The sequence below is a fragment of the Pongo pygmaeus genome, chromosome 8 (assembly GCF_028885625.2).
Source record: "Pongo pygmaeus isolate AG05252 chromosome 8, NHGRI_mPonPyg2-v2.0_pri, whole genome shotgun sequence".
Classification (NCBI taxonomy): Eukaryota; Metazoa; Chordata; class Mammalia; order Primates; family Hominidae; genus Pongo; species Pongo pygmaeus.
Window position 1 is genome coordinate 60,682,334 of NC_072381.2, and position 21,913 is coordinate 60,704,246.

General features: G+C 44.1%; 2 protein-coding genes across 10 annotated transcripts in view; one reads left to right on the top strand and one right to left on the bottom strand.

Moving 5' to 3' along the window:
- NRG3 (neuregulin 3) overlaps nucleotides 1-5,846 on the bottom strand; it is a 1,100,020-nt gene extending 1,094,174 nt beyond the window's left edge. For 5 of the 9 annotated variants that reach the window (XM_063669890.1, XM_054435832.2, XM_063669888.1 and 2 more), the window contains exon 1: nucleotides 4,880-5,710. In XM_063669890.1, the coding sequence (XP_063525960.1) occupies nucleotides 4,880-5,702 (823 nt within the window). In that variant the 5' untranslated portion in view covers nucleotides 5,703-5,710. Of the gene's footprint in view, nucleotides 1-4,879 lie in introns of all 9 variants that reach the window. The other 4 variants (XM_054435829.1, XM_054435827.1, XM_054435833.1 and 1 more) reach the window with 2 other exon arrangements.
- LOC129045038 (translation initiation factor IF-2) lies at nucleotides 5,837-7,694 on the top strand. The gene is made up of 2 exons (XM_054503320.2): nucleotides 5,837-6,703; nucleotides 7,555-7,694. The coding sequence occupies exon 1, from the start codon at nucleotides 5,837-5,839 to the stop codon at nucleotides 6,536-6,538; it is 702 nt and encodes a 233-aa protein (XP_054359295.1). The 3' UTR covers nucleotides 6,539-6,703; nucleotides 7,555-7,694.
- The last annotated feature ends 14,219 nt before the right edge of the window (nucleotides 7,695-21,913 follow it).

Here is a 21,913-nt window from a genome sequence, read left to right on the forward strand (position 1 = left end):
TAGGTAAGTTTTGATTGTGATATTGCAAAGTTTCAAAGACAGTCCATTGCTCATTTCAGTATGTATATGGTTCTGGAGGGAACACTTTCTTGGGCGGATAAGTAAAATTTCTAGGATCTCAAAATGTATTTGTCAACGCAGTACCAGCTCTGTCCTTACCCAACACACGAGTCTAAAGATAAAAGCAGCTAGAAAGAAAGAAAAATGAATTTCAGTTCTATTCAGAAGCAATTCAAATGCATTTTACAGACTTAGATTTATGACTATTCCCTTGCTCTTATATATTTCGGGGCCAACTTTCATGTTCCATTTTTGACATCCCAGATAGAATATTGAGATATGTTTGGCATTGAAGATGAGAGGTTATGAGGAAAGAATTTCTACAAAAGCAAGTTGAAAATAAGCTTTCTTCTCATTATGTACAAAGGGGAGGAAGGGCTGAGTAGCTCCAGAGAGAGGAGAGATGGTATTCCTCTACATCCTGGATCTCCCAGGATGGCACTGATTTCAAACTGCACCAACACTCCTGTTGTTGCCCAAACTGAATTTAGAAAAGCTTCAGTAACAGCGAGAAATTGCCAGAAATCAGCTGTTTTTTTTGTTGTTGTTGTTTTTTTTGGTCAGGTTTTGAAAATAGCACAAATATAAAGGTAGCTGGATTCACAAATTAAACCTGCAGAAGGGACTCTCAATTAACAACAACACCTCCTATCCCTCACCTCAGTCTGAAGAACTGGGGAGGAATGCTTAAACCACATTGTCTTAATGCACGGAGACCAATGAGTCCAAACTAAAAAGGGCCCTAAAAATATCCTTGCCAACACACCCACCCCGCCCTCTTTTTTTAATTAGGACCATGAAGTGCAACATAAGTGTGTAACAGTAAAATTGTACAGCATAATTGATTAAAGCAGAAAAGTCTCATAATCCTGAATTAAGGCCAAAGGAAATCAAAACATACTCAGGTTGCAGCATGTGCTCATAAAAAAAAGCTCTCAATTGGATTTTATAAGAAATATTGATCCTGAGCTCTGAATCCTCTCACTTTGGCTACCACGCATGATTGGGGTCAGTACCTTCTATGCTGGATGCCTTTGAAGGCCTCGACTCATGTATACAGAATACAACTTACAGGAGTAACTTTATTTAAACAAATTATATCTGAGGCTCCTTATAAAGCAAACAAGTGTACTCTTATTTAAGGAATGAAGATGTTGAAAAGAATAAATAAGAAAATAGTTGATTTTATCAATGCCTCTCTTAAAAATTACAGTAGGTATGACTAGGTAAAGTTTTATAGAAATAGACATGATTAAATTAAAATTGCCTCCATACCTTGCTTAAACATCAAATGTACATTCTACATTTATTTCTTCTTAAATACACTATTTGATATTTGTGATGTTCATTATAATTAACCATATACCTTCCAAATCTCACCCAAAGAAACACCTATAAAAAGAGGCTCTTTGTCTTTAGTATTTGAATTTAGCCAATGACTCCGGGCTACCACCTGTTAAACAGTATTTTCAGCTTAGTAAAACAATTTTATGTCTCTAAAACAATCCACATTTGCATTGGCAACATTGTACAACTATACTTCAAATCTGAAAACGAAATTGAAGGAGCTGTAAAAGGGAAAGGCTGATTGTACACTGGTCAAAATCACTGTTTTCTACTGTGTGTAGTGACCTCCTCCCTTTGGCTTGAAAAACTTGTAAATTAACCTATACTTTCAAATACAAAATGCTTCAAAGATGTTTCTGGTGAAATAATCTCCCCTGGCGATATGTTTAAGACATTCATTTTTAGAGTCTGAAGTGCAAGCAAGTACTAGGCAACTGGAAACCCAAGAATCCCAGGAACGCTGAAGAAAGTTTTGGTCCAGCTCACGGCCTAAACGGTGGAGGACGGGAAGAGAAGAATCAACTTGCAAACCCTCCTTTCTCCTCCTGCCTTTAAAGTTCAATCCTTCTTCGTCTTTAATCCTACAGAAAATTAGAAACAGTTCTCTAACTGGGCTTTCCCCATAGCAAAAATAGCTTTTGCTTGAAAAAATCCTATTATCCATTAGCAAGCATGTTCATTGTCAGTGAACCAGCCTCTTCCACTCCAAAGAGCTATGCTGCCGTTTACAGACAGGATCCTTCTGATTGATCTAAGATGAACACAAAGACACTCATTCCATAAGCCTTCAGGTATCCAATGCAAGAGCAAAGATCCTGGCCGTTAAAGAATTTGTGGGTTAGTCAAAAAACCAAAGCATCATCCTTAACCATTTTCCAAGTACTACAACAGAATCCATTACTTTCATTTAAAAAAAAAAAAAAACAGAAAGGACGGAAAAGACCCACTAAAGTATGGAGGTAGGAGCTGGGGAAAAGAAAATTTCTCTCCTGGGAACTTTACGGGCATAATCGAGACAAGTAAAAAAAATATGAACGCCAGTGATTCAGGCTTTTTTCAATCCTACAGTAGCATTGCTGATAATCTCTCAAATGAAATCTTAATTTCCTTTTGTTAATCATCCTGCAATCTTGGATGAAAAAAAATAACTAAACTATCCTCTTTCTTCAAGTCACCATACAACTTGCCTATTTAAACACGTTTTATGAAAACTACATAATCCACTTTTCTTTAAAATTTCCCTTGTTTACAGATGCAAACCAGGTCAATTTCAGCTGGATTTTGCATACTTGTATTACATACCTTAATTCAACTTCTTGTAAAGGTTTAAAAAAGAGAAAGAGCTGAACCTAAGATACAAATACAACAAATACTGCTTATATGTCTATGTGAACATTGACACCATTTACAGATTTTTCCCCTCTTTTCCTTGGGGCTGAGGGCCCTGTCAATAATCATTACTTATTAAACAGGCTGCCATTCCCATCCACAGAATGTAGGAAGAGAGCATAGCGAGGTAGAAATAATTACCTTGGGCTTTTCTTTAAAGACCTCCGGAATGGTACACAAGGAAATCAATTGAGAAAGAACATGCAATACCCCTACCATGTGTAGTCCCCCTCCACTCCCAACGCACACAAGGGTTGGAGGTATACCACACTCCATTATTCTATCAACTGCATCAAAAGAGCAGATCAAAAATCTGGGGTCTTCAGGGTAGACTCATTTTCAATCCATTGAATATGCTCACACATACACTCATGAATCCTTTATCCTTCTACAAAACGCAAGCTAGATTTGTTGAGTGGAGGCTCTAAACACCTCCTGAGAAAATGTGCTCTCAAAAATGACTGCTTCAGCCAGAGGAGAGAGAAGCAGCAAGTTACTGGCTCTACTGCCATTCTGGTTTGTGGCAGATTCCTTCCTTCCCTCCTTCCTGTCTCCCAATTTATCTTCTAGACTATTTTTTCCAAAGCAAAGTAGGTTTGCTTTTTTTTCCCCCCTTTCCCTCTCCTGGACCTTACTTACAAATACACTAAATTCTTTAAAAAGAAAAAAGTTTCAAGGGTTAAGTAACACCCAGGGTAAGATCATAGGGCAGGGAAATGAAAAATTAGCAGATGACTGAAAGCAAACCCAGTATTCCCACCATCACTGAAGAGTTAATGATGAACACTCTTCCTTTCTCTCAGATGCTATGGCTCAAAACACAAATACAATATAAAGACAGCATAACCAGACAGTTTTTTGCAAAATAGCCTTGCACAGAACTTGAACTAGCAGGCTGGGGTTTGTCCTAAATAACCTTCACAGATGGCATAAACTGTTCCCATATCCTGATCAGATCAGCTTAAAAGACACCTGAGATTCCTTTGAATAAGAACAAGGTGGGGGGTGGGGGTGGGAGGTCAATTAGTCACCTACAACATTTATAAAAATGTTGAGAAAATACGCACTTTCTATACAAATAAACAGAAAGCTATCATGCTTTGGGTATACTGGCCCATATTGAGCCCAGGTTGAAGATGCTACATTCTAACGTTGACATGTTTCCAAACGGTTGGATGTTCTCACCCTTGAGTGCAGAAAACTCTCAACTCGTCTGTATTTTTCAGGCACAGAGGGAGAGTAGATAAGGTGCACACCCCACCTTTGGGAACGGAACAAAAGCAAAGGCTTGGCAGGGCTGAAAAAAAACTCCTCCTTCGTCAGGACCCTAGAGGTGGCAGCTCTGCAGGGCTCCCTTCATATTTCCTCCTAGTTAACTCACTCTCGGCGGTCATGGAATCAATGTCTACACCTTGGAATGGCCACGGGCAGGCTAGGAGGTCAGTTCAGCCCTTTGCCTTGGGGATCGCCTCCTTTCCCCAAGTCTTCCAATGGCTTCTAATTAACGCTTTCTGGTTCCTGCCCAGGTCAGGGCTGCTGGAAGCGTCCTCAGCTACATTCTACCATTATCTCCATCAACTCGTCACCCCACACATGGACATAACTTCCTTTTGTGGTTTATCGTCGGTCAATTTGCATGTGCTTTGCTTTCTTTCCTTCCTACCGGCGGGCGGAGAAGGGGCTCAGTGCCTTCGGGAAGGCCCTCTCTCCCTCCCCGGCCCTCTACTGGAGCGGGATCGGGATCCGGCAGCTCGCCAGCAGGTCTGCAGTGAGGAGGGATTGCACTCGCGTTAACCCTTTGAAGGGAGTTGGAAGATCTGTTCTCATTTGGGACCCGCTAAAGTGGGGCCAGTGGAGCCTGACAATCTCCCTCCCGTTCCTACACGCCCCCACGCCCCCAGAACCAGAGCAGGCTGGCACCTTCTTCCCCGCTGGTGGACAGTTTTAATCAGCTCTCACTCTGCCCCAAACCTGGGATGGGGGAGGGGGCTTGCTAGAAGGCAGGCGGCGAGGGAAAAACACAGCAGGAGGGCAGAAAGGAAACTCAGTAGTAAATCATAGTTGAGACACAGTGTTTACTTACGAAATTTGGGGCTGGTGCTAGTTTCTGGTGTGGTGGTGGTAGCGGAGGAGGAAGAAGAGGAAGAAGAAGAGGCAGCATCCTGAAAAGGTGACAGGGTCCAGGAGGGAGTAGAATCGTGAAGGTAGGAGGAGGTAGCGTATGCCGCAGTAGGCCAGGAGGGCATTGCCTGGGTACTTGGGGTTCCTGGTACCGGGGGTCGGGAGCCCGGCGTGCTGCTACTGAAGAACGGGGCCGTGGTGGACAGGACCGTCGGGGGGGCCGCAGTGTTCCGTGCTGTGGTGGAGCGCGGGCTGGCCCGGATGGGCACCCGGTGCCCGGGGAAGCGAGTGGGCGCCCGCGTGATGGTGGTCAGGCGAGTGCTAATCCGGTTGGGCGTCCTGGAGGAGGCGGCACCCCCGGCGGAGGGGGTGGCGGGGGACGTGGTGGAAGTGGTTGTGGTGGTGGTCTCCATGGCCTTGGGGAAAGAGCTGGGCTTGGAGAGGAAGAAGGGGTCCTGGCCCATCCCCTTGGAGTCCACTAGGTCGGTGGGCACGTACTCCTTGACGGAGCCCACCACGATCCATTTGAGAAGCATGAGACTGAGCCCCAGGCCGATGAAGCCGATGAACAGAGGTACCACGCACAGCCACGTCTGCTGCCGGTTCCACACGATGCAGTCGCTACAGCGTAACTCCCGGGGGGGCTCGGCCGCCCCTTCGCCGCCGCCGTCCGGGCCCCCGCCCGCCGCTGCCGCCGCCGCAGCCGCCGCGGTGCCCTCCTCGGCCGAGGCGGCGGCTGCCGAAGCGGCACCAGGTGGCGAGGCAGCGGCCGCCCCTTCACTCATCCTAGGAGCCGGTCTTCACCTTCGCCCCCCCGAGGGCCGCGCCAGAGGCATGGGGCCGCGCGGGCCGGGCGCGGGCGCGGGCTCCGGCGGCGGCGGCGGCGGGCTCGGGCGCAGGCAGCGGCCGCGGCGGCCGCATGCAAATCCGCTCCCTGCCCCCACGCCCCTCCCCCCGAGAGGCGGGCGGCGGGCGGGGAGGAGAAGAGCGGGGGAGGGGACGGGGCCGGGGAGGGGGCGGTGAGGTGCGCGGAAGAGGGGCGAGACGGGCCCCCGGCGCCTCCGGTCGGTCAGAGAGCGACGGGGCGCGTCTGCAGCCCGCCAAGCGGCCTCCTGCGCGCCGGGGCCCCGCGCCCGCTGCTGCTGCTGCTGCTGCCCGCCGCCTGCGTGCGCTCCAGCAGCGCCGGCATCCTCGGGGCACCGCGCCCAGCCCGCTCCCTGGGGCGCCCGCTCGCGCCGCGCCTGGGCCTCGCGCCGCCTTCAGTAGCCCCGCCAGCCGGTCGCGGGGTGCCCGGTGCCCGCCGGCCGCATTCCGACACAGAGGGCCGGCCTGGCCGCCGCGATCTTCGGCGGCTGCTCAGCGAGCCCGGGCGGTGAGGTGCACCTGTTCTTCAGCCGGCCCGCAGCCAACCCTCGGCCAGCACTCTTCCGGAGAGACCAATCCCAGCGCAGCGCGGAGGGCTAGCGGCTCGGCTCGCCTCGCTCCAGCCGTTCGCTGCTGCGCGCCGCTGCCGCCGCTGCCGCCGCCGCCAGAGAGTCAAACTCCAGCGAACCGCGCCGCTGTCGCCGCCGCGAGCCAGGGGCTGGGGACGCACCGGGCGCCCGCGGCGGGTGCGGTCTGACCCGCCTCCGAGGGACCCAACAAGCAGGCAGAGGATCGGAAATCACGCCCCGGAGCCCTGCCCGGTTGAGCGTGGGGGACGAAAGCGGGAGACTGCGTCGGGGGTCCCGGGGGACGCAGACCCCGGGCCGAGGGCGTCTCCAGGAGGGCTCTGGCTGCCAAGCGGGTGCGTGTGTGTGTGCAGAACCGCCGCGGCGGGCTGGGATTCGGGCAGAGTAGCGCCTCCCACCAGCACCTAATGCTGGTTTCTTAATGCACACAAGATAGATAAATGATCCAAGCAAACCCCCGTTTGGGCGGGGGGGGGGGGGAGGCAAAAGCAGCTCCCGACCGATTGTGAGCCCGTCTCCTGTACGGATCCAGTGGGGTCATAGACTGACGCTGCTGGGCGAGGGGGCGGGGGCGGATGCGGGTAGGAGGGTGCCCGTGCCCTCCCCTGCCGGATGGCGGTGCGGCTGGATGGAAGGCCACCTTTGCCTGAGTTCCTGAGAGATGCAAGTGGAGCAGAAGACCTTTGTGTAATCAGACCTATCAGATATCTCCAAGCCATTTAAGTGAACTTGCCTTAAAATACTGTCTTTACGTGTAAATGTACGCACAGGTACACACGTTACAAGGCAAGTGTTTGTGAGAGGTAAATATAAAACGATTTGGGGTTGGACTCCCAAATTCCGTTACTGCTTTCTTCCCTTGGCTGGGGAGGCACCTGTGTACCTATTTCTCCAGCGCTGTGTGGTACCTGCCGAGGCAAGGGGCAAAGAGCCAGTGTTAGCATGATATATGCCGATAGGGCAAAACCTTGCTTGCCAACTCTCCCCAGATTTCCTGGTCTAAAGTGAAAACCGAAGAGGAGGGGTTTTTATTTACAAGCGTTAAGAATATGAGGTTGAGAAAGGCAGCTTTCTAATACATTTCCCCAGCACTGTCTGATTGGCGTGGATGATGGAGCCCGCATTCTCTTGTCCTGTGATAGTCGCCACAAAGATGAAGTTTTCAAGGTATCCATTTTATTCACAGGTGGAGAGCCAAACGTTACACTGAAGAGACTGCAGAGAGCAGAGGATGCATTGAAACAGGAAGCCCCTGGGGTTTGGTGCCTACCAGAGTACTTTGCACAGACACGGTTAATAAATTATTTTTGATGGCAGTAATGCAGCTGTCACCTCTTTCAGCTATAACATTGAGACTTTCCCCATAGGAAAGCTTTTGATTTTTAGTTCGATGGAACATGCCTTAATCTAGTAGTGCTGAATTATGGTTCCAAAAATTGCAAGCAAAAAAAAAAAAAAAAAAACCCCAGAATCCTTTGAATCCAAATTCCTTTAGCTTTCCAGTGTAAAGCACTGCCCTCTTAAGTAAAAACTGACCCAGTATCTACCTTCTGTAGGTGCTAGGAATCTACTTCCCACCTTGGAATCTACTTGCCCAGCCTTTCTTGTGTAGCAAATAAAACTTTCCTGCAAAACTCTTCGGAATTATAGCAGGTGCTACTGTCAGCTATTTGAGACAGAAAATTACTTTTCCAAAGCACTCCTAGTTCATTGCCCACCCCCACTACTGCCAGTATTCGTGTGGTCTCTCCCATTTTTTCTGCCTGGTAGAGTAAATCCAGTGTACAGAAAGGGATGCTATAATGCTGCAGCTGGGCAAATGCAGGCAAATGTTCCCTTTCCTGAAGCCACAGTCTGACAGCATTCACTGCATGTTCTCTCAATACTCCCTAATGCCTTCTTCATCTGCCTCTCTCCAAATTACCTCTACTTCTCATTTCCACTTGGCTTTAACAGCTTATTCATGTATCCCTGTTGAGCTCATTTTGCCCCAGATCCCAAGCCACCGTACTCAGCTACCCATTGGTTGTTCTCACAGTGAACATCATCACTAGAGAGAAAGAGAAAAAAAAAATCAAAACATTGCTTTGATAGCCTTGTATTGGGGAACAGGTTGTACCACCCTATCCAAGAATGTTTGGCTGGTGCAACCATCATTAACTTGCAATTTTATTGTGAGGCTCCCTGGTAGCAGGTGGTAAGCACTGGCACTGGAAGTGAGAGTGGGGAGGGGACTGTCCACAGTTGTGTCAAGGACAAGTAGTGGACCCTCTCACTGCTAATAAGCAGCCAGTTAGTCAGTCCCATGGTAGGGAGGAGCCTTGTTCTGGTGACTCACAGCTCACAGGAGCAGAACGCTGAAGAAGCAGCTTCAGGCCCAAACTCTTAAGACAGGGATTCAAGTTAGAGCTCTGCCACTTAGAAGCAATAAAATCACTCTGGGCCACTGTTTTCTCAACTGTGTAATGCCTACATTCTACGTAATTATATGAAATTGTATAGCTAAATGGACTATTCACCTATGGCACCATTTAAGCATTGTCCTCAGATATCTTCCTGTGGAGATAATTATTCTAACAAAAGGGTGTGGCATGCCTCAGCCTCCCCTGAGCTTCCCAGCTGCCTGACTATAATTACCTGTGGATATCTTCTATGTGGTTTACTGACACACTAAACTTGGGATTTCTAATCATTGCCTAAAGTTTGACACAAATCAGCATTTCTATTGAAATGCAGTTTTCCCCTTAATGGCACCAATATCCCCAGGCTGAGGGTCTCAGTGCCATCTGACTCCTTACCCGCCATTTCCCAAGTTCAATTAGTTGTCATTTACTTTCTACGATATGATTGTCCAGGGCTTCCTCCATTGGAAAGTCTTTGGTAAAGGCTCATCTTTGAAACCACAAGGCTGTAAATGACCTCAGTGGCCAAACACCTCTGATGTGTCATCTCATCACATGTCCCAGGTGTTGGGTTTCTTCTGGCTCTCTGGCGAAGGGCACTTCCTGGGGAAGACCACCCAGCCTGTCAGTCTACAGAATTAGAAAAGTCTTTTTGTTGAGACAAAAGTCGGCCTTCCCATACATTCACTCTTTCTCCTTAGCTCATTCTTTATAGAAACCTTTTACAAATTAAGTACCAGGCACAGAGGATATAACAGAGAACACAGTTAAGGCCGCTACCTTCATGGAGCTTATATTTTAGAGAGACTGATGATGAACAAACACAACAGATAAATTTTATAGTCTATCAGAAAATGAAAAGTGCAGGTTTGGACCACCAAGAACCTGCCTAGTTAGTGTAATTACAAAGGACATCTCCGATCCAAGATCCTCAATCTGTTTCCCATCCCCACAAGGCCATGAGAACTTGACACTCCTAGCAACATGACACCAGAGTGCTCTTTTATTCCCTGTGGGTTCCCTGGCTAGTGTACTCACTTTTGAAGCCAGTCTGGCCTGCAAAATCCTAATATTCTTCATAATGTTTACTGGAATCGTGTAGAGGCAATGTGGTTCCCGAACACATTTCACAGAGTAAACATTTTGCAAAGCATGAATAAGGTTAACCTTCCATATGACTGCATATGTCCTTTTTCTCCCTTGGTTTAGTCCACTACTGTGATTATAATGATACACATTTTTTAGTAATCATGGTGGCCTTTTTAACAGAAAAGTTGATTGCTTTCTTCACAGGTCTCAATAAGTAATTTTATTTCTTGTGGGTTCTTGATGCTGTATGTGTAGGATCAACCCAAAAATCTACTGGAAAATCCCCACATGGATCACATTATTCATAACAGCTTGACTCCCAAGCATTTCTGCATTACAACCCAATATCATAAATAAAATGAATAATAAAATACAAAAAGTATACAGAGCAAAATCTGAAAGTGGAAAGTGAAGAATTTCAGTTCTAACCATATGGTAGTCAGAAAAAAGATGATTGTAACAATCTTTAAAGACTTAAGGTATTTGGAATGTTACCAAATTGCACTATCATAAATTAGAAAATGCTGACTACGGTATAACAGGATGTGGAATTAGAAGTTTTTAATAAGGCACTAAGGAAAAAAATAGATGTGAATTTTTAGTGGGAGTTGCCAGAAAACAATACCCAGATTTCAAAATAGGTTAACTATGAACTGGGTAGGCAGCACAACAAATTGTAGATCGGAGGAGAATTTTTGCTTGTTTTGTTTTGTTTTGTTTTGTTTTTGAGATGGCGTCTTGCTCTGTTGCCCAGGCTGGAGTGCAGTGGCATGATCTTGGCTCACTGCAACCTCCGCCTCCCAGGTTCAAGTGATTCTCCTGCCTCAACCTCCCAAGTAGCTGGGATTACAGATGCCCGCCACCACACCTGGGTAGTTTTTGTATTTTTAGTAGAGACAGGGTTTCGCCATGTTGGTCAGGCTGGTCTCAAACTCCTGACCTCAGGTGATCTGCCCACCTCAGCCTCCCAAAGTGCTAGGATTACAGGTGTGAGCCACTGTGCCCAGCCCAGGGAGAATTTCTGTGAAGAGGCTACCTTTAGCAGAAGCTGTGCCTGAGTTCAGTGGGGGAGGAACACAAGCACAGAGCCTTTCTCTTCAAGTACAGATATGTATCACTTAACAACAAGGATATGTTCTAAGAAATGTGTCATTAGGCGATTTTGTTATTGTGTGACATTGTAGTGTATACTTAGAGAAAACTCTGTGGTATGGCCATCTACACACCTAGGCTATGGGGTGTGGTCTGTTGCTCCCAGGCTATACCTGTAGAGCATGTTACTATATTGAATATTGCAGGCAATTGTAACACAATGGTATTTGTGTATATAAACATAGCTAAGCATAGAAAAGGTAAAGTCAAAATATGATGTCATAATTTTAGGGAACCACCACTATATGTGTGGTCCATCATTGACTGGACCGTCCTTATGCACAGCATGACTCTATGGTGAGAGGGGACTAAAAGAGAATCCTGGAGAGCTCAATCTGGGACCCTTAGTGTTTGAATGAGCCTCATTGGATTGGGACACAAGCCTCAGGAATGTCAAATTAAGGAGATGGGTTAAGTGGGCTGTGGCAGCAGGAGACAATTTAAGCATTTGCCACCCTCAGAAGGCACGAAGATAGAGCCCAGGTGGAATGTTGGGTGAGTGTAGAGGAGAGGAGCATTAGTCGAAAATGAGCTGGAAAGTCAGTGGTAAAGGATGTGAATGTGATAGATGTTTATGTAATTCTTTTCGCATTGCATTCAAACTGCCTGTACTTTAAGGTACCAACATGGGTACGTTATTCTTAACATTCAAAGTTGCCATTGCTCTTTGTCTATCTAGTTTTTGGTCTCCTTGTCAATAATTTTTGCCATTTTTTTTCTTTTAGACAGGGTCTCACTCTTGTCACCAGGCTGGAGTGCAGTGGTGCGATCTTGGCTCACTGCAACCTGCCTCCTGGGTTGAGGTGATTCTCCTGCCTCAGCCTTCCAAGTAGCTGCGACTACAGGCATGTGCCACCACGCCTGGCTAATTTTTGTATTTTTAGTAGAGATTAGGTTTCACCATGTTGGCCAGGATGGTCTCAATCTTTTGACCTCATGATCCAGCTGCCTCGGCCTCCCAAAGTGCTGGGATTACAGACATGAGCCACCATGCCTGGCCTTAGTTTTTGCCTTTCTATCCATGTCATGCCTGGCATCTTCCCCCAACATTGGTAGATATATTTTTCTTAGATTGCTTCAATGTGCAATTCTATTCTTTTGGAATCATCTTATTGGATCTAAAACTGGAGAACTGGTAGATGGAAATTTACCTTGACAATTCACTGATCAAGCACCCTCAGAGGACCCAGTGCTTTGGAAAGGGTTTTTAAAAAATGGCTTCTCAGCATGGTTAGAAACAAAGGCAGTGGGATTTTCTCCTCCTTCCAAACCACAAGCAGGATTTCATTTGACAATTTACATGCTTCTCACCACTCCTGGATCGGGTCAGTGTAAAGGAACTTCTAGTATAGAAGGGATGTGATGCCAGCTCTCTGAAATGCTTTCCTATAAGTGAGGGAAAAACATCTTTGTCACAAGCTTCATTATTCCTAAGAAAGGCAACTTATTACGCTGCATTCAGAATGAGCTGATGTGATTTCATGTTTGTATAAATAACACTTTGGCTTCATCTCACCTGCGTTTTCTAGAAATCTTCATTCTGCTTCCTTAGATTTTGGGCTAAAACCTTCATAACACACTATGGGAGAAAACAAACAAATACTTTTCTACATTTCTTCACTGGTTCATTTTATGCCTACACCATGGAGACTCCCTGCTAAGCTGTTCAGAGAAATCCGAGGACAGACAGCCTTGGTGCCACATCTGAGACCTTTGCTTACAATAGCTGACCTGCTCAACATGGCCCTAACTTGTTTATCTAACATAATATTAAGATACAAGTATGAGTTTAGAATTTCCTCGCCCACTTCCCAATCTTTCTGAAGATTATTAGTAGTCTGTGAAGGTTTTCAGGTGGTCCACAATCTCTCTCTCATATCAGGTAAAGAAATGTATTCTTGATAATAGATCAATCGTCAGTAAAGAAAGAGCAGAGGCTTAGGATTCAGACAGACTTGAACCTGACTTTCAGCAAGTTGTTGTGTGGTTGAAAAGTGTCACTTATGATGTGCTCAGTGCTGTGGTTGGCATATAGTAGACAGGTCAGAGGTAGTAACAGGTATTGTAATGAAAATCCAAATTGCCATTGTGGAACGTTATCTTAGAGCCTTCTTTTTCCAACAAGTTTTGCAGGAGATATTCACAGGAGTTTGGTGCTCTGTTATTTCTGTTAACAAGCTGGATCTTGGCAGTGTATGTGAGCTTCAGGGCCAGGGAAGGGGCACTGTGGAGAGGCATGGACTTCATAGCCCCAGGTGATGAATGCATCTTCATTCCCTCCCCTGTGTGCTACCCCACCACCACCACGACCAACAAAGCCCACAGAATTACGGAGGAATACGTGTTGACATCTCATAGCAGATTTGTCCCATCCGTTATCTCCAAGAAGGGCATTCTGAGAGGACAAAACTTGCTCAGTACTCTAAATTGAGAAAGAAAAAAACGAAAACACCACCTAGTTTATTTAGACAAAATTATCAACTGAAACCCAGCAGGCTAACAATGCCCATCCCTTGTGAGAAAGATACTCCAAAAGGTTTCGGAGACTTAGAAAACATGTTCTTTATCTTGCTATTGAGAATTTTATGATTTGGTGGAAGGTGATTCCCTGTTTTAAACAAAAATGAATAAAAGTACCAATGTGTATTTATGTGTCTATGTAACTTTGCCAGTGGGCAGTGCTTAAGCTGAATGGAGATAGTAAAGGAAAAAAGATTATGCAAGGACCAGCTGGTTGTGAACTTCTCAACTGCCTTCAGAGTATTGTTCAGGATTGTCTGAGTAGCTTCTTAAGTGTCATAGTTTTGTTCAGCATTACTGATGCCAAAGACAAGAGGAGAACCAGTAAGGAAATGTATTTTATTCAGGCTATTACAATAAGGAAAGCACACCAGGTCTGAAAGTCAGAATGTCTTAGCACAGTGGTTTTGCCCTGGACTGTCACAGGGAGGAACACAGCATGATTTACAGTTGGGGCTATTGTACAATTAGGTGGAGTCCCAGTCACTTAGCTGAACAGGAAATGTTTATCTCTGTGTCTAGTCAGTTTCGGGGGAGGGACAGTTCTAGTCTTAAGCTAATCATTTATGAGATAAAGAACAACAAGGTGGAGGGTCTGTGTCTGACCTTTTCAGCTGGTACAGGAAAAAGGAAGGTCTGTGTTTGGCCTCATCATCAACCAGGGGGGTCATCCATGTCTTATGGGAGTCATGGGAAAGAGTGGACAAGCAGTGTTATCTCAGTCCCATGGGAAAAGGTGGTTCTTGGTGGTGAGCCACTTCCTGGAACACAGAAGTGGGAAGGGATTTCTGAAAACCAAAATTATGGGGGTGGATTCCTTAAGCATTACTGTTCCGTAGGGGCATAGGGCTCAGGTAAAGTTCAATATTGACATTGACATAAATTTATGGTTCTCTTTTTAACATTATAAGAATGTGTTTGTGATAATAATTCTTAGTAATGATAAGAGTGGAAACATATCCTGTAACACTCATGCTTCTTTTTTCCTTACATGGAAAATACAAAGTAAAATTACTCCCAAATCTTTACTACTGGTGAAAAACAGTGAAATGCCATAGGAATACCATGGGGCGTAGAAAAAAATGTGTATCTCCATTTGACAAAATATTCTTCATGTTCTAGTTAGCTTGGCAGTTAGAGGATATTTTAGAATTTAGGAGCCACAGAACAGTATCCTAGTAAATCTTCTAAAGCCATGGGCATAATCCTATGTAATTTATAACATACACAAACTATGTCAAGATTTTTACTGTTTTTTGTGAGAGCTTGTCTAGTGTACATTTTTTGTCTCAATATCATGCTTTTAATTAATGCAACAATGAAAGACTGTGGGAAAACATCTTCTCCTTTGAATATAGACATCTTAGGACAATTGAATAACACATTTGACCAATCATTATGTTTGTACATGCTTGTGCTTGGGGGGTGTGTGTGTGTGTGTGTGTGTGTGTGTGTGTGGTGACATATGTAACAAAGGCGGATATGGAAGCAGTTTTTACATTAAAATTGTCCAGGGAACAAGGTGGACTAGAAATGGAATTATATGTATAGATTAATGAAAACTATATACTCAACAGTGATAATTAGATTTCAAACAGAATTAAGAGACAGAAAGTGAAAACAGAAAGCTCTTTAGGCTTACTTACTCAAAGGAATTCCAGAGTTGGGAAATGTAAAGTTGACCCCCCTGAGAGACTAGCCAGGCCCAGTGGCTTCTATTCTGCTTCAGAGAGAGAGCAAGCTGCTTCAGAAGCAGACAAGAGGAGTTTAGAATGGTGTCCAACCCCACTGCTGATGGTTGCTAATATGGAAAACTCTCTACCAGGAACTGGAATAAGGTTCACCCAACTCTGATCTCCCCTGAGTCACTGCAAAGGAAAACAATTTTTAGTCTCCACTACATTGAATAACATTAAAAACCAAAACAACACTATTTATGGTTAATGGTTTAAATATTAAAGAAAATATTAGTCAAAAGTCTCAAAATCATCATGTTGGGAATGACATAATCAAAAAATAACCTCCTTGGGAAATTTTCAATTAGCTATGAAGTATTCCCCTGGTAAGCAGAATAAGATATATTGGTGATCTCTTGCTTTAAGGCAGATTTGCAAATAATTACACACTATTTGCCACCCCACACATAGCTCTGTCTGTTGTCCTTTCTCTCACTGTGAGGACTAAAGAAGTAAACTCACAATTGGTATTCCTCATGTTTCTCCAAGACACACATCTGATTTCTCTGGGCAGTTGTCTCAGCAGCAAAATACCTCTTAGGCAAGGCATGATTGGTTTCCAGAATTTGAACCCGAAATGCACCTGTACCTTCTGTTCGCTGAAGTGATAAGCATAAATATTTAAGCAAGAGGCTAGAACCCTGGTCTAAGTCCTAGAAATTCACTGTAGGCCTGAAGAAAGACAAAAGAAATCTGATGTTCTATATGGAAATTTACAAGGGGGACCCAGAAATAGAAAGATTTAGAAGTTACATTAAAAACTTTGGCGAATTCTAAAAGTTGTAGCCATCTTCAAGTGCACTGAAGGAAGGACCTGAAGGGAATTGAACCTCCTTTACAATCTTGCAGGCAGTCTTTTCTGAAAGCTGTATTCCAGTGACCCTTTGAAGTGGCAAGGCACATTCAGGATCTCATCATCCTATAACACTAATGGGTAAAAAGTGATACCTTTCATCTTTAAAGTTTTCAGACAAACTTATATCATTCAAATTCTTCAAGCAGTTCCCCTTTCCTGCAGAAAAAATGGCAATTTCTTCTTTCTAAAAATCTTTTTTTTAATTTTTAAGTTTTTTTGCGTGATTGAGATGGAATATCATGGAGTCATTATGTCTTTTGTTTCCAGACATGGTGTCAGAAATGTCATCCTGAAGAAAGACAACTCTGCGCATCAAAGTTGTCTTGTCTCACTGTGCATTCAAGGGAGACTTAAACGGAGTTGCAAATATTTTGATTAAGCTAACCAAGGGTCACATATAATTTCTGAAAACACAGATATGAAATACTTGATGGATTTAGAGAACGTGTGTACATAGAGCAAAGAGGAGAGGTGAAACTATGAACAGTAAATTCTTGATTCTCTAATATGACGAAGGATGTGGGTAGCGGAGAATGCATTTTAACAAACAGGAAGGCTATGATTGAATCTTACTTTGTCTAACAATTTGGTGAAAGTCTCTGGGTCTCAGTTATATTGTCCACAAAATTTGGGAAGCACCATCACCAGGACTGTTATAATGTTAAAACAGAAAACAAATGTGAATTTATTTTGAATATTTTAAAACACTCTGCATATATTTTAAAACATTCAAATACAATCAATTAATGTGATTATGAACATGTATTCAATTGTGTCTTTATATTGGATGATATGGAATATACATAAACCTCACTGTTTTTAAAAAAATCTCAAACTGAAATGTAAAAGGGCAACTTTTTTTCACAATTTTATATTATCTGTCAGACTTCCTTTGTTCTTTCTAGGTTTCTCTCTACCAAAAGCAAATGAAAGTTCTCCAGGGTACACATTCCCAGGGGCACAAGCTAGGCCATTCCTTGAAAGCTACTGCCGTGGCAAGCTTGTAACCAATAGGAATATATGCTGTCTAAGCTGTCATTCTTTGCCCTTTGGGGTTAGGGTGGAGGTGAGAGGACTAATTTGGAGCCACCTCTTCTCTTCAGCTGGCCCAAACACTTTCCTTTTAGATCTTTTATGTCATAATTTCCACTTCCCTCAGTTCTCTTGGAGTCAGACATCTTAACGATTACATGTTTTGTAGCAATGTTTTTAGTTCTTTCTGTTATTGCTGGTGGCCTGATTAAGTGGGTTGAAATAATAAAATCCGAAGAAATAAATGTGTCCTGTGCTAACTTGAAAGACTGCTTATTGCTTGACAGTTACAGATATAGCAATTTCTCAGAGTCACTTTTATCATTATTTTACTTAAAAATTAGTGCATTATATATGAGACCTCTCATATTAGGAACTTAAACATAATACAGCATTTATGTACTAATCAAGGTTTTTGCCTAAATATCAAAGTATCTTTTGTGAGCAATTGGGGGCTGTCTAAAGAAGCATACTATCAGTGATGTCAGTAAAATGGTAGAGTAAGTAAGGGTCTCTGAGAATCCTCTTCTTCATGAAAACAATGAGAACATTAGCAAAAACTGTCAGAGTCAACTTTTTTAAAATATTGGAAACTTACCAGAGCAGCAATCTGAGGAGCATTTATTCAATTAAAAAAAAGGCTGAATCTTGGTAAGAACAAAAAACTTGTCCTATTGAGAGGTGACAGTGTGCTGGCAGCCCTCACAGCCCTCGCTCACTCTCGGCGCCTCCTCTGCCTGGGCTCCCACTTTGGCGGCGCTTGAGGAGCCCTTCAGTCCACCGCTGCGCTGTGGTGCCCATTTCTGGGCTGGAGCCCATTTCTGGGCTGGCCAAGGCTGGAGCCGGCTCCCTCAGCTTGCAGGGAGGTGTCGAGGGAGAGGCGCGAGTGGGAACCGGAGCTGGGTGGCACTTGCAGGCCAGCTGGAGTTCCGTGTGGGCGTGGGCTTGGCGGGCCGGCACTCAGAGCAGCAGGTCGGCCCTGCCGCCCCGCCGGCCCCGGGCAATGAGGGGCTTAGCACCCGGGCCAGTGGCTGTGGAGGGTGTACTGGGTCCCCCACCCGCCACTCCTGTGCAGCCCGAGACTCCCCGACAAGCGCCGCCCCTGCTCCATAGCACCCAGTCCCATCAACCACCCAAGGGCTGAGGAGCGTGGGCGCATAGTGCTGGACTGGCAGGCAGCTCCACTTGCGGCCCCAGTGCAGGATCCACTGTGTGAAGCCAGCTGGGCTCCTGACTGGTGGGGACTTGGAGAACCTTTATGTCTAGCTAAGGGATTGTAAATACACCAATCGGCACTCTGCATCTAGCTCAAAGTTTGTAAACACACCAATCAGCACCCCGTGTCTAGCTCAGGATTTGTGAATGCACCAATCAACACTCTGTATCTAGCTACTCTGGTGAGGACTTAGAGAACCTTTGTGTCCACACTCTGTATCTAGCTAATCTAGTGGGGACGTGGAGAACCTTTGTGTCTAGCTCAGGGATTGTAAACGCACCAATCAGCACCCTGTCAAAACAGACCACTGGGCTCTCTGTAAAATGGACCAATCAGCAGGATGTGGGTGGGGCCAGATAAGAGAATAAAAGCAGGCTGCCCGAGCCCACAGTGGCAACCCCCTAGGGTCCCCTTGCACCCTATGGAAGCTTTGTTCTTTCGCTCTTTGCAATAAATCTTGCTGCTGCTTACTCTTTGGGTCCACACTGCCTTTATGAGCTGTAACACTCCACATGAAGATCTGCGGCTTCAATCCTGAAGCCAGCGAGACCACGAACCCACCAGGAGGAATGAACTCCAGACCGCCGCCTTAAGAACAGTAACACTCACGGCAAGGGTCCGCGGCTTCATTCTTGAAGTCAGTGAGACCAAGAACCCACCAATTCCAGACACACTATTTTCATCCTTCTCTTTCCAGTTCCACAGTAGCCTTGAAAATCAATAGTCTGCAATCACCAGTAAAAACTAGCAGACTGGAGGAGGCAGAATGGGGTTGGAGTTCTTTCAAAGCCTCATTCCCAAAAAAAATAGTCATTATTTGACCCATCTAGCAGTTCCCTAGAAAAGCCAATTAGAAGGCTGAGTTTACCTAATATGACTCAGAAATCACAATATGAAAAGTCCTTTCTCTCAGGGGCATGTGTTTGTAAGATTTAGAAGCAATTTTTTAAGTTTGTGTACACCCGAAGCAGTAGGCAACATTTGGGGCAGACACTAAGCTAAGCAAAAAGTTAAAAAGGAAAAGTTTAGGAACGAGATGTCCTAAACTTTTTGAAAAGTTTTTAGATGTCCTAAACTTTTTGAAAAGCTCCAACATGTTTTTCAAAATATAGAACATCATGCACATGCATAAAGCTATGCTTACACCCAGGGAAGAACTGACAAAGGTCTACGCTTTCATTTGTGGCTGACCTTGAGGTTCTGTGTAAGCAGGAAGTGAGGGGGAAGAGAGTTGTAAACTCACAGAGCACTGAAAATGTGGTCCAACACATACAGAACCACCTGGCAAAGATTGGGAGACTTGCTGGCTTCAAGTATTTAAAGAAATTTATGCCCAGTCATTAGCCACTAAACTAACTGAACAAAAACTTCAGTGGCCACATATGACAAAGAATATGGATTTTATATAATTTGTCTGGGAAAGTCATTAAACAAATGAACAAACAAAAACAGACAACAATAGCAACAAGCCCTAGCGAGGGGAGAAGAATCTGATTTTCAGAGTTGTCACATTATATTTTAAAAATGCCCAGTTCACAGCAAAAAATTATGAGGTTTGCAAATGAACAAAGCCTGATTCATATGCAGGAAAAAAGCAATCAAAAGAAACTCTCTAAGAAAGCATATGTGTTGGACTTACTAGACAAAGACTTTAAATCAGCTATGCTAAACACATACAGAGACATAAAGGAAACCACGTCTAAAGAACTAAAGGAAAGTGTGAGAATAAAGTCTCACCAAATAGAGAATATCAATAAAGAAGTATAAATGATAAAAAAAGAACCAAATAAAAATTCTTGAGATGAAAAGTACAAAAACTAAAACAAAAAAAATCACTATAAGGGCTTAACAGAAATTTGAGCAGGCAGAAGGAAAAAAGTCAGCAAACTTCAGGATAGATCATTTGAAACCATCCAGTCTGAAGAAGAGAAAAAAGAAAGAAGAAAAATTGATAGAGTCTCTGAGACTTTGAGACAACAGGAAGTATACTAAAATTGGCATAATGGGATTGTGGGATTCCCAGAAGGAGAAGAAAAAGAATAAAAGAAGGCAGAAAGAATATTTGCATAAATAATGGCCAAAAAATTCTAAATTTAATGAAAAACATCTACAAACCTAAGATGCTCAACAGCCTACAAATAGGAAAAACTCAAAAAGATCTACGACTAAATACATTATAATCAAATTGACAGAAGACAAAGAGAGAATCTTGAAAGGAGGATGAAAGAAACAAAGTATCATTTACAAGTAAGCCTTAATAAAATTAACAGCTGATTTTTCATTAAGGTAATAAAGGTCATTAAGGCCAAGATGGCAGTGGGATGTCATAGTCAAAGAACTAAAAGAAAAAAAGACTTTCAACAAAGAATTTTAAATCCAGTAAAATTATTCTTTAAAAATGAAGGAGGCTAACGTTAAATAACATGGTGGGATAGGAGGTTTTACACACATATCTCACACAGCAACAATAATTTGGCAGCCATCCATGGATGAATGCTTTTTTGCAAGCTCAGGGATCCAGGTAGAAGATTGTGAAACCCTGGTGGAGACCAAGACCAAGAAAAGCCATTTTATGAAGGTGAGCCCATGCCCAGGTTACAGACTCACTGATCATGTTTCTAGCTACAACTGAGAAACAGTGCCGCCTCTGATTTCAAATTATATCACAAAGCTATAATAATCAAAACAAGTGGTAATTACATACAAGCAGACACATAGACCAGTGAAACGAAATAAAGAGCTCAGAGGGCCGGGCGCAGTGGCTCACGCCTGTAATCCCAGCACTTTGGGAGGCTGAGGCAGGTGGATCACAAAGTCAAGAGATTGAGACCATCCTGGCCAACATGATGAAACCCTGTCTCTACTAAAAATACAAAAATTAGCCAGGCGTGGTGACAGGGGCCTGTAGTCCCAGCTACTTGGGAGGCTGAGGCAGGAGAATCACTTGAACTCGGGAGGTGGAGGTTGCAGTGAGCCGAGATTGTGCCACTGCACTCCAGCCTGGTGACAGAGCAAGACTCCATCTCAAAAAATAATAATAATGAATTATAAAAAAGAGCTCAGAAATAAACCCATGCATATATGGCCAACTAATCTTTGACAAGGGCACAATGCATACACAAAAAGGAAAGAATAGTCTCTCAGTAAATGGTGTTGAGAAAACTGGATATCTGCATGCAAAAGAATAAAATTCAATTCTTGTCTTATATCACACAGAAAAAACAAGTCAAAATGGAGTAAAATCTGAGATGTAAGACCTGAGCTGTAAGACTCCTAGAAGAAAATTAAGGGTGAAAGTTAACTAACATTAGTTTTGACAGTGATTTCTTGATTGTAACGCAAACCGCAAAGGCAACAGAAGCTAAAATTAATAAATGAGATTACACCAAACTAAGAAGCTCTGCAAAGCAAAGGAAACAATCAACAGAGTACAAGGACAATCTATAGAGTGGGAGAAAATATTTGCATATCATACACCTGATAAGGAGTCAATATTCAAAATATATAAGGAACTCAAAAAACTCAACATTAAGAAAACAAAC

Bases quoted from the DNA above. Each gene is read 5' to 3' on its own strand.
- LOC129045038 (XM_054503320.2), top strand. From the start codon at position 5,837: ATGCAAATCCGCTCCCTGCCCCCACGCCCCTCCCCCCGAGAGGCGGGC.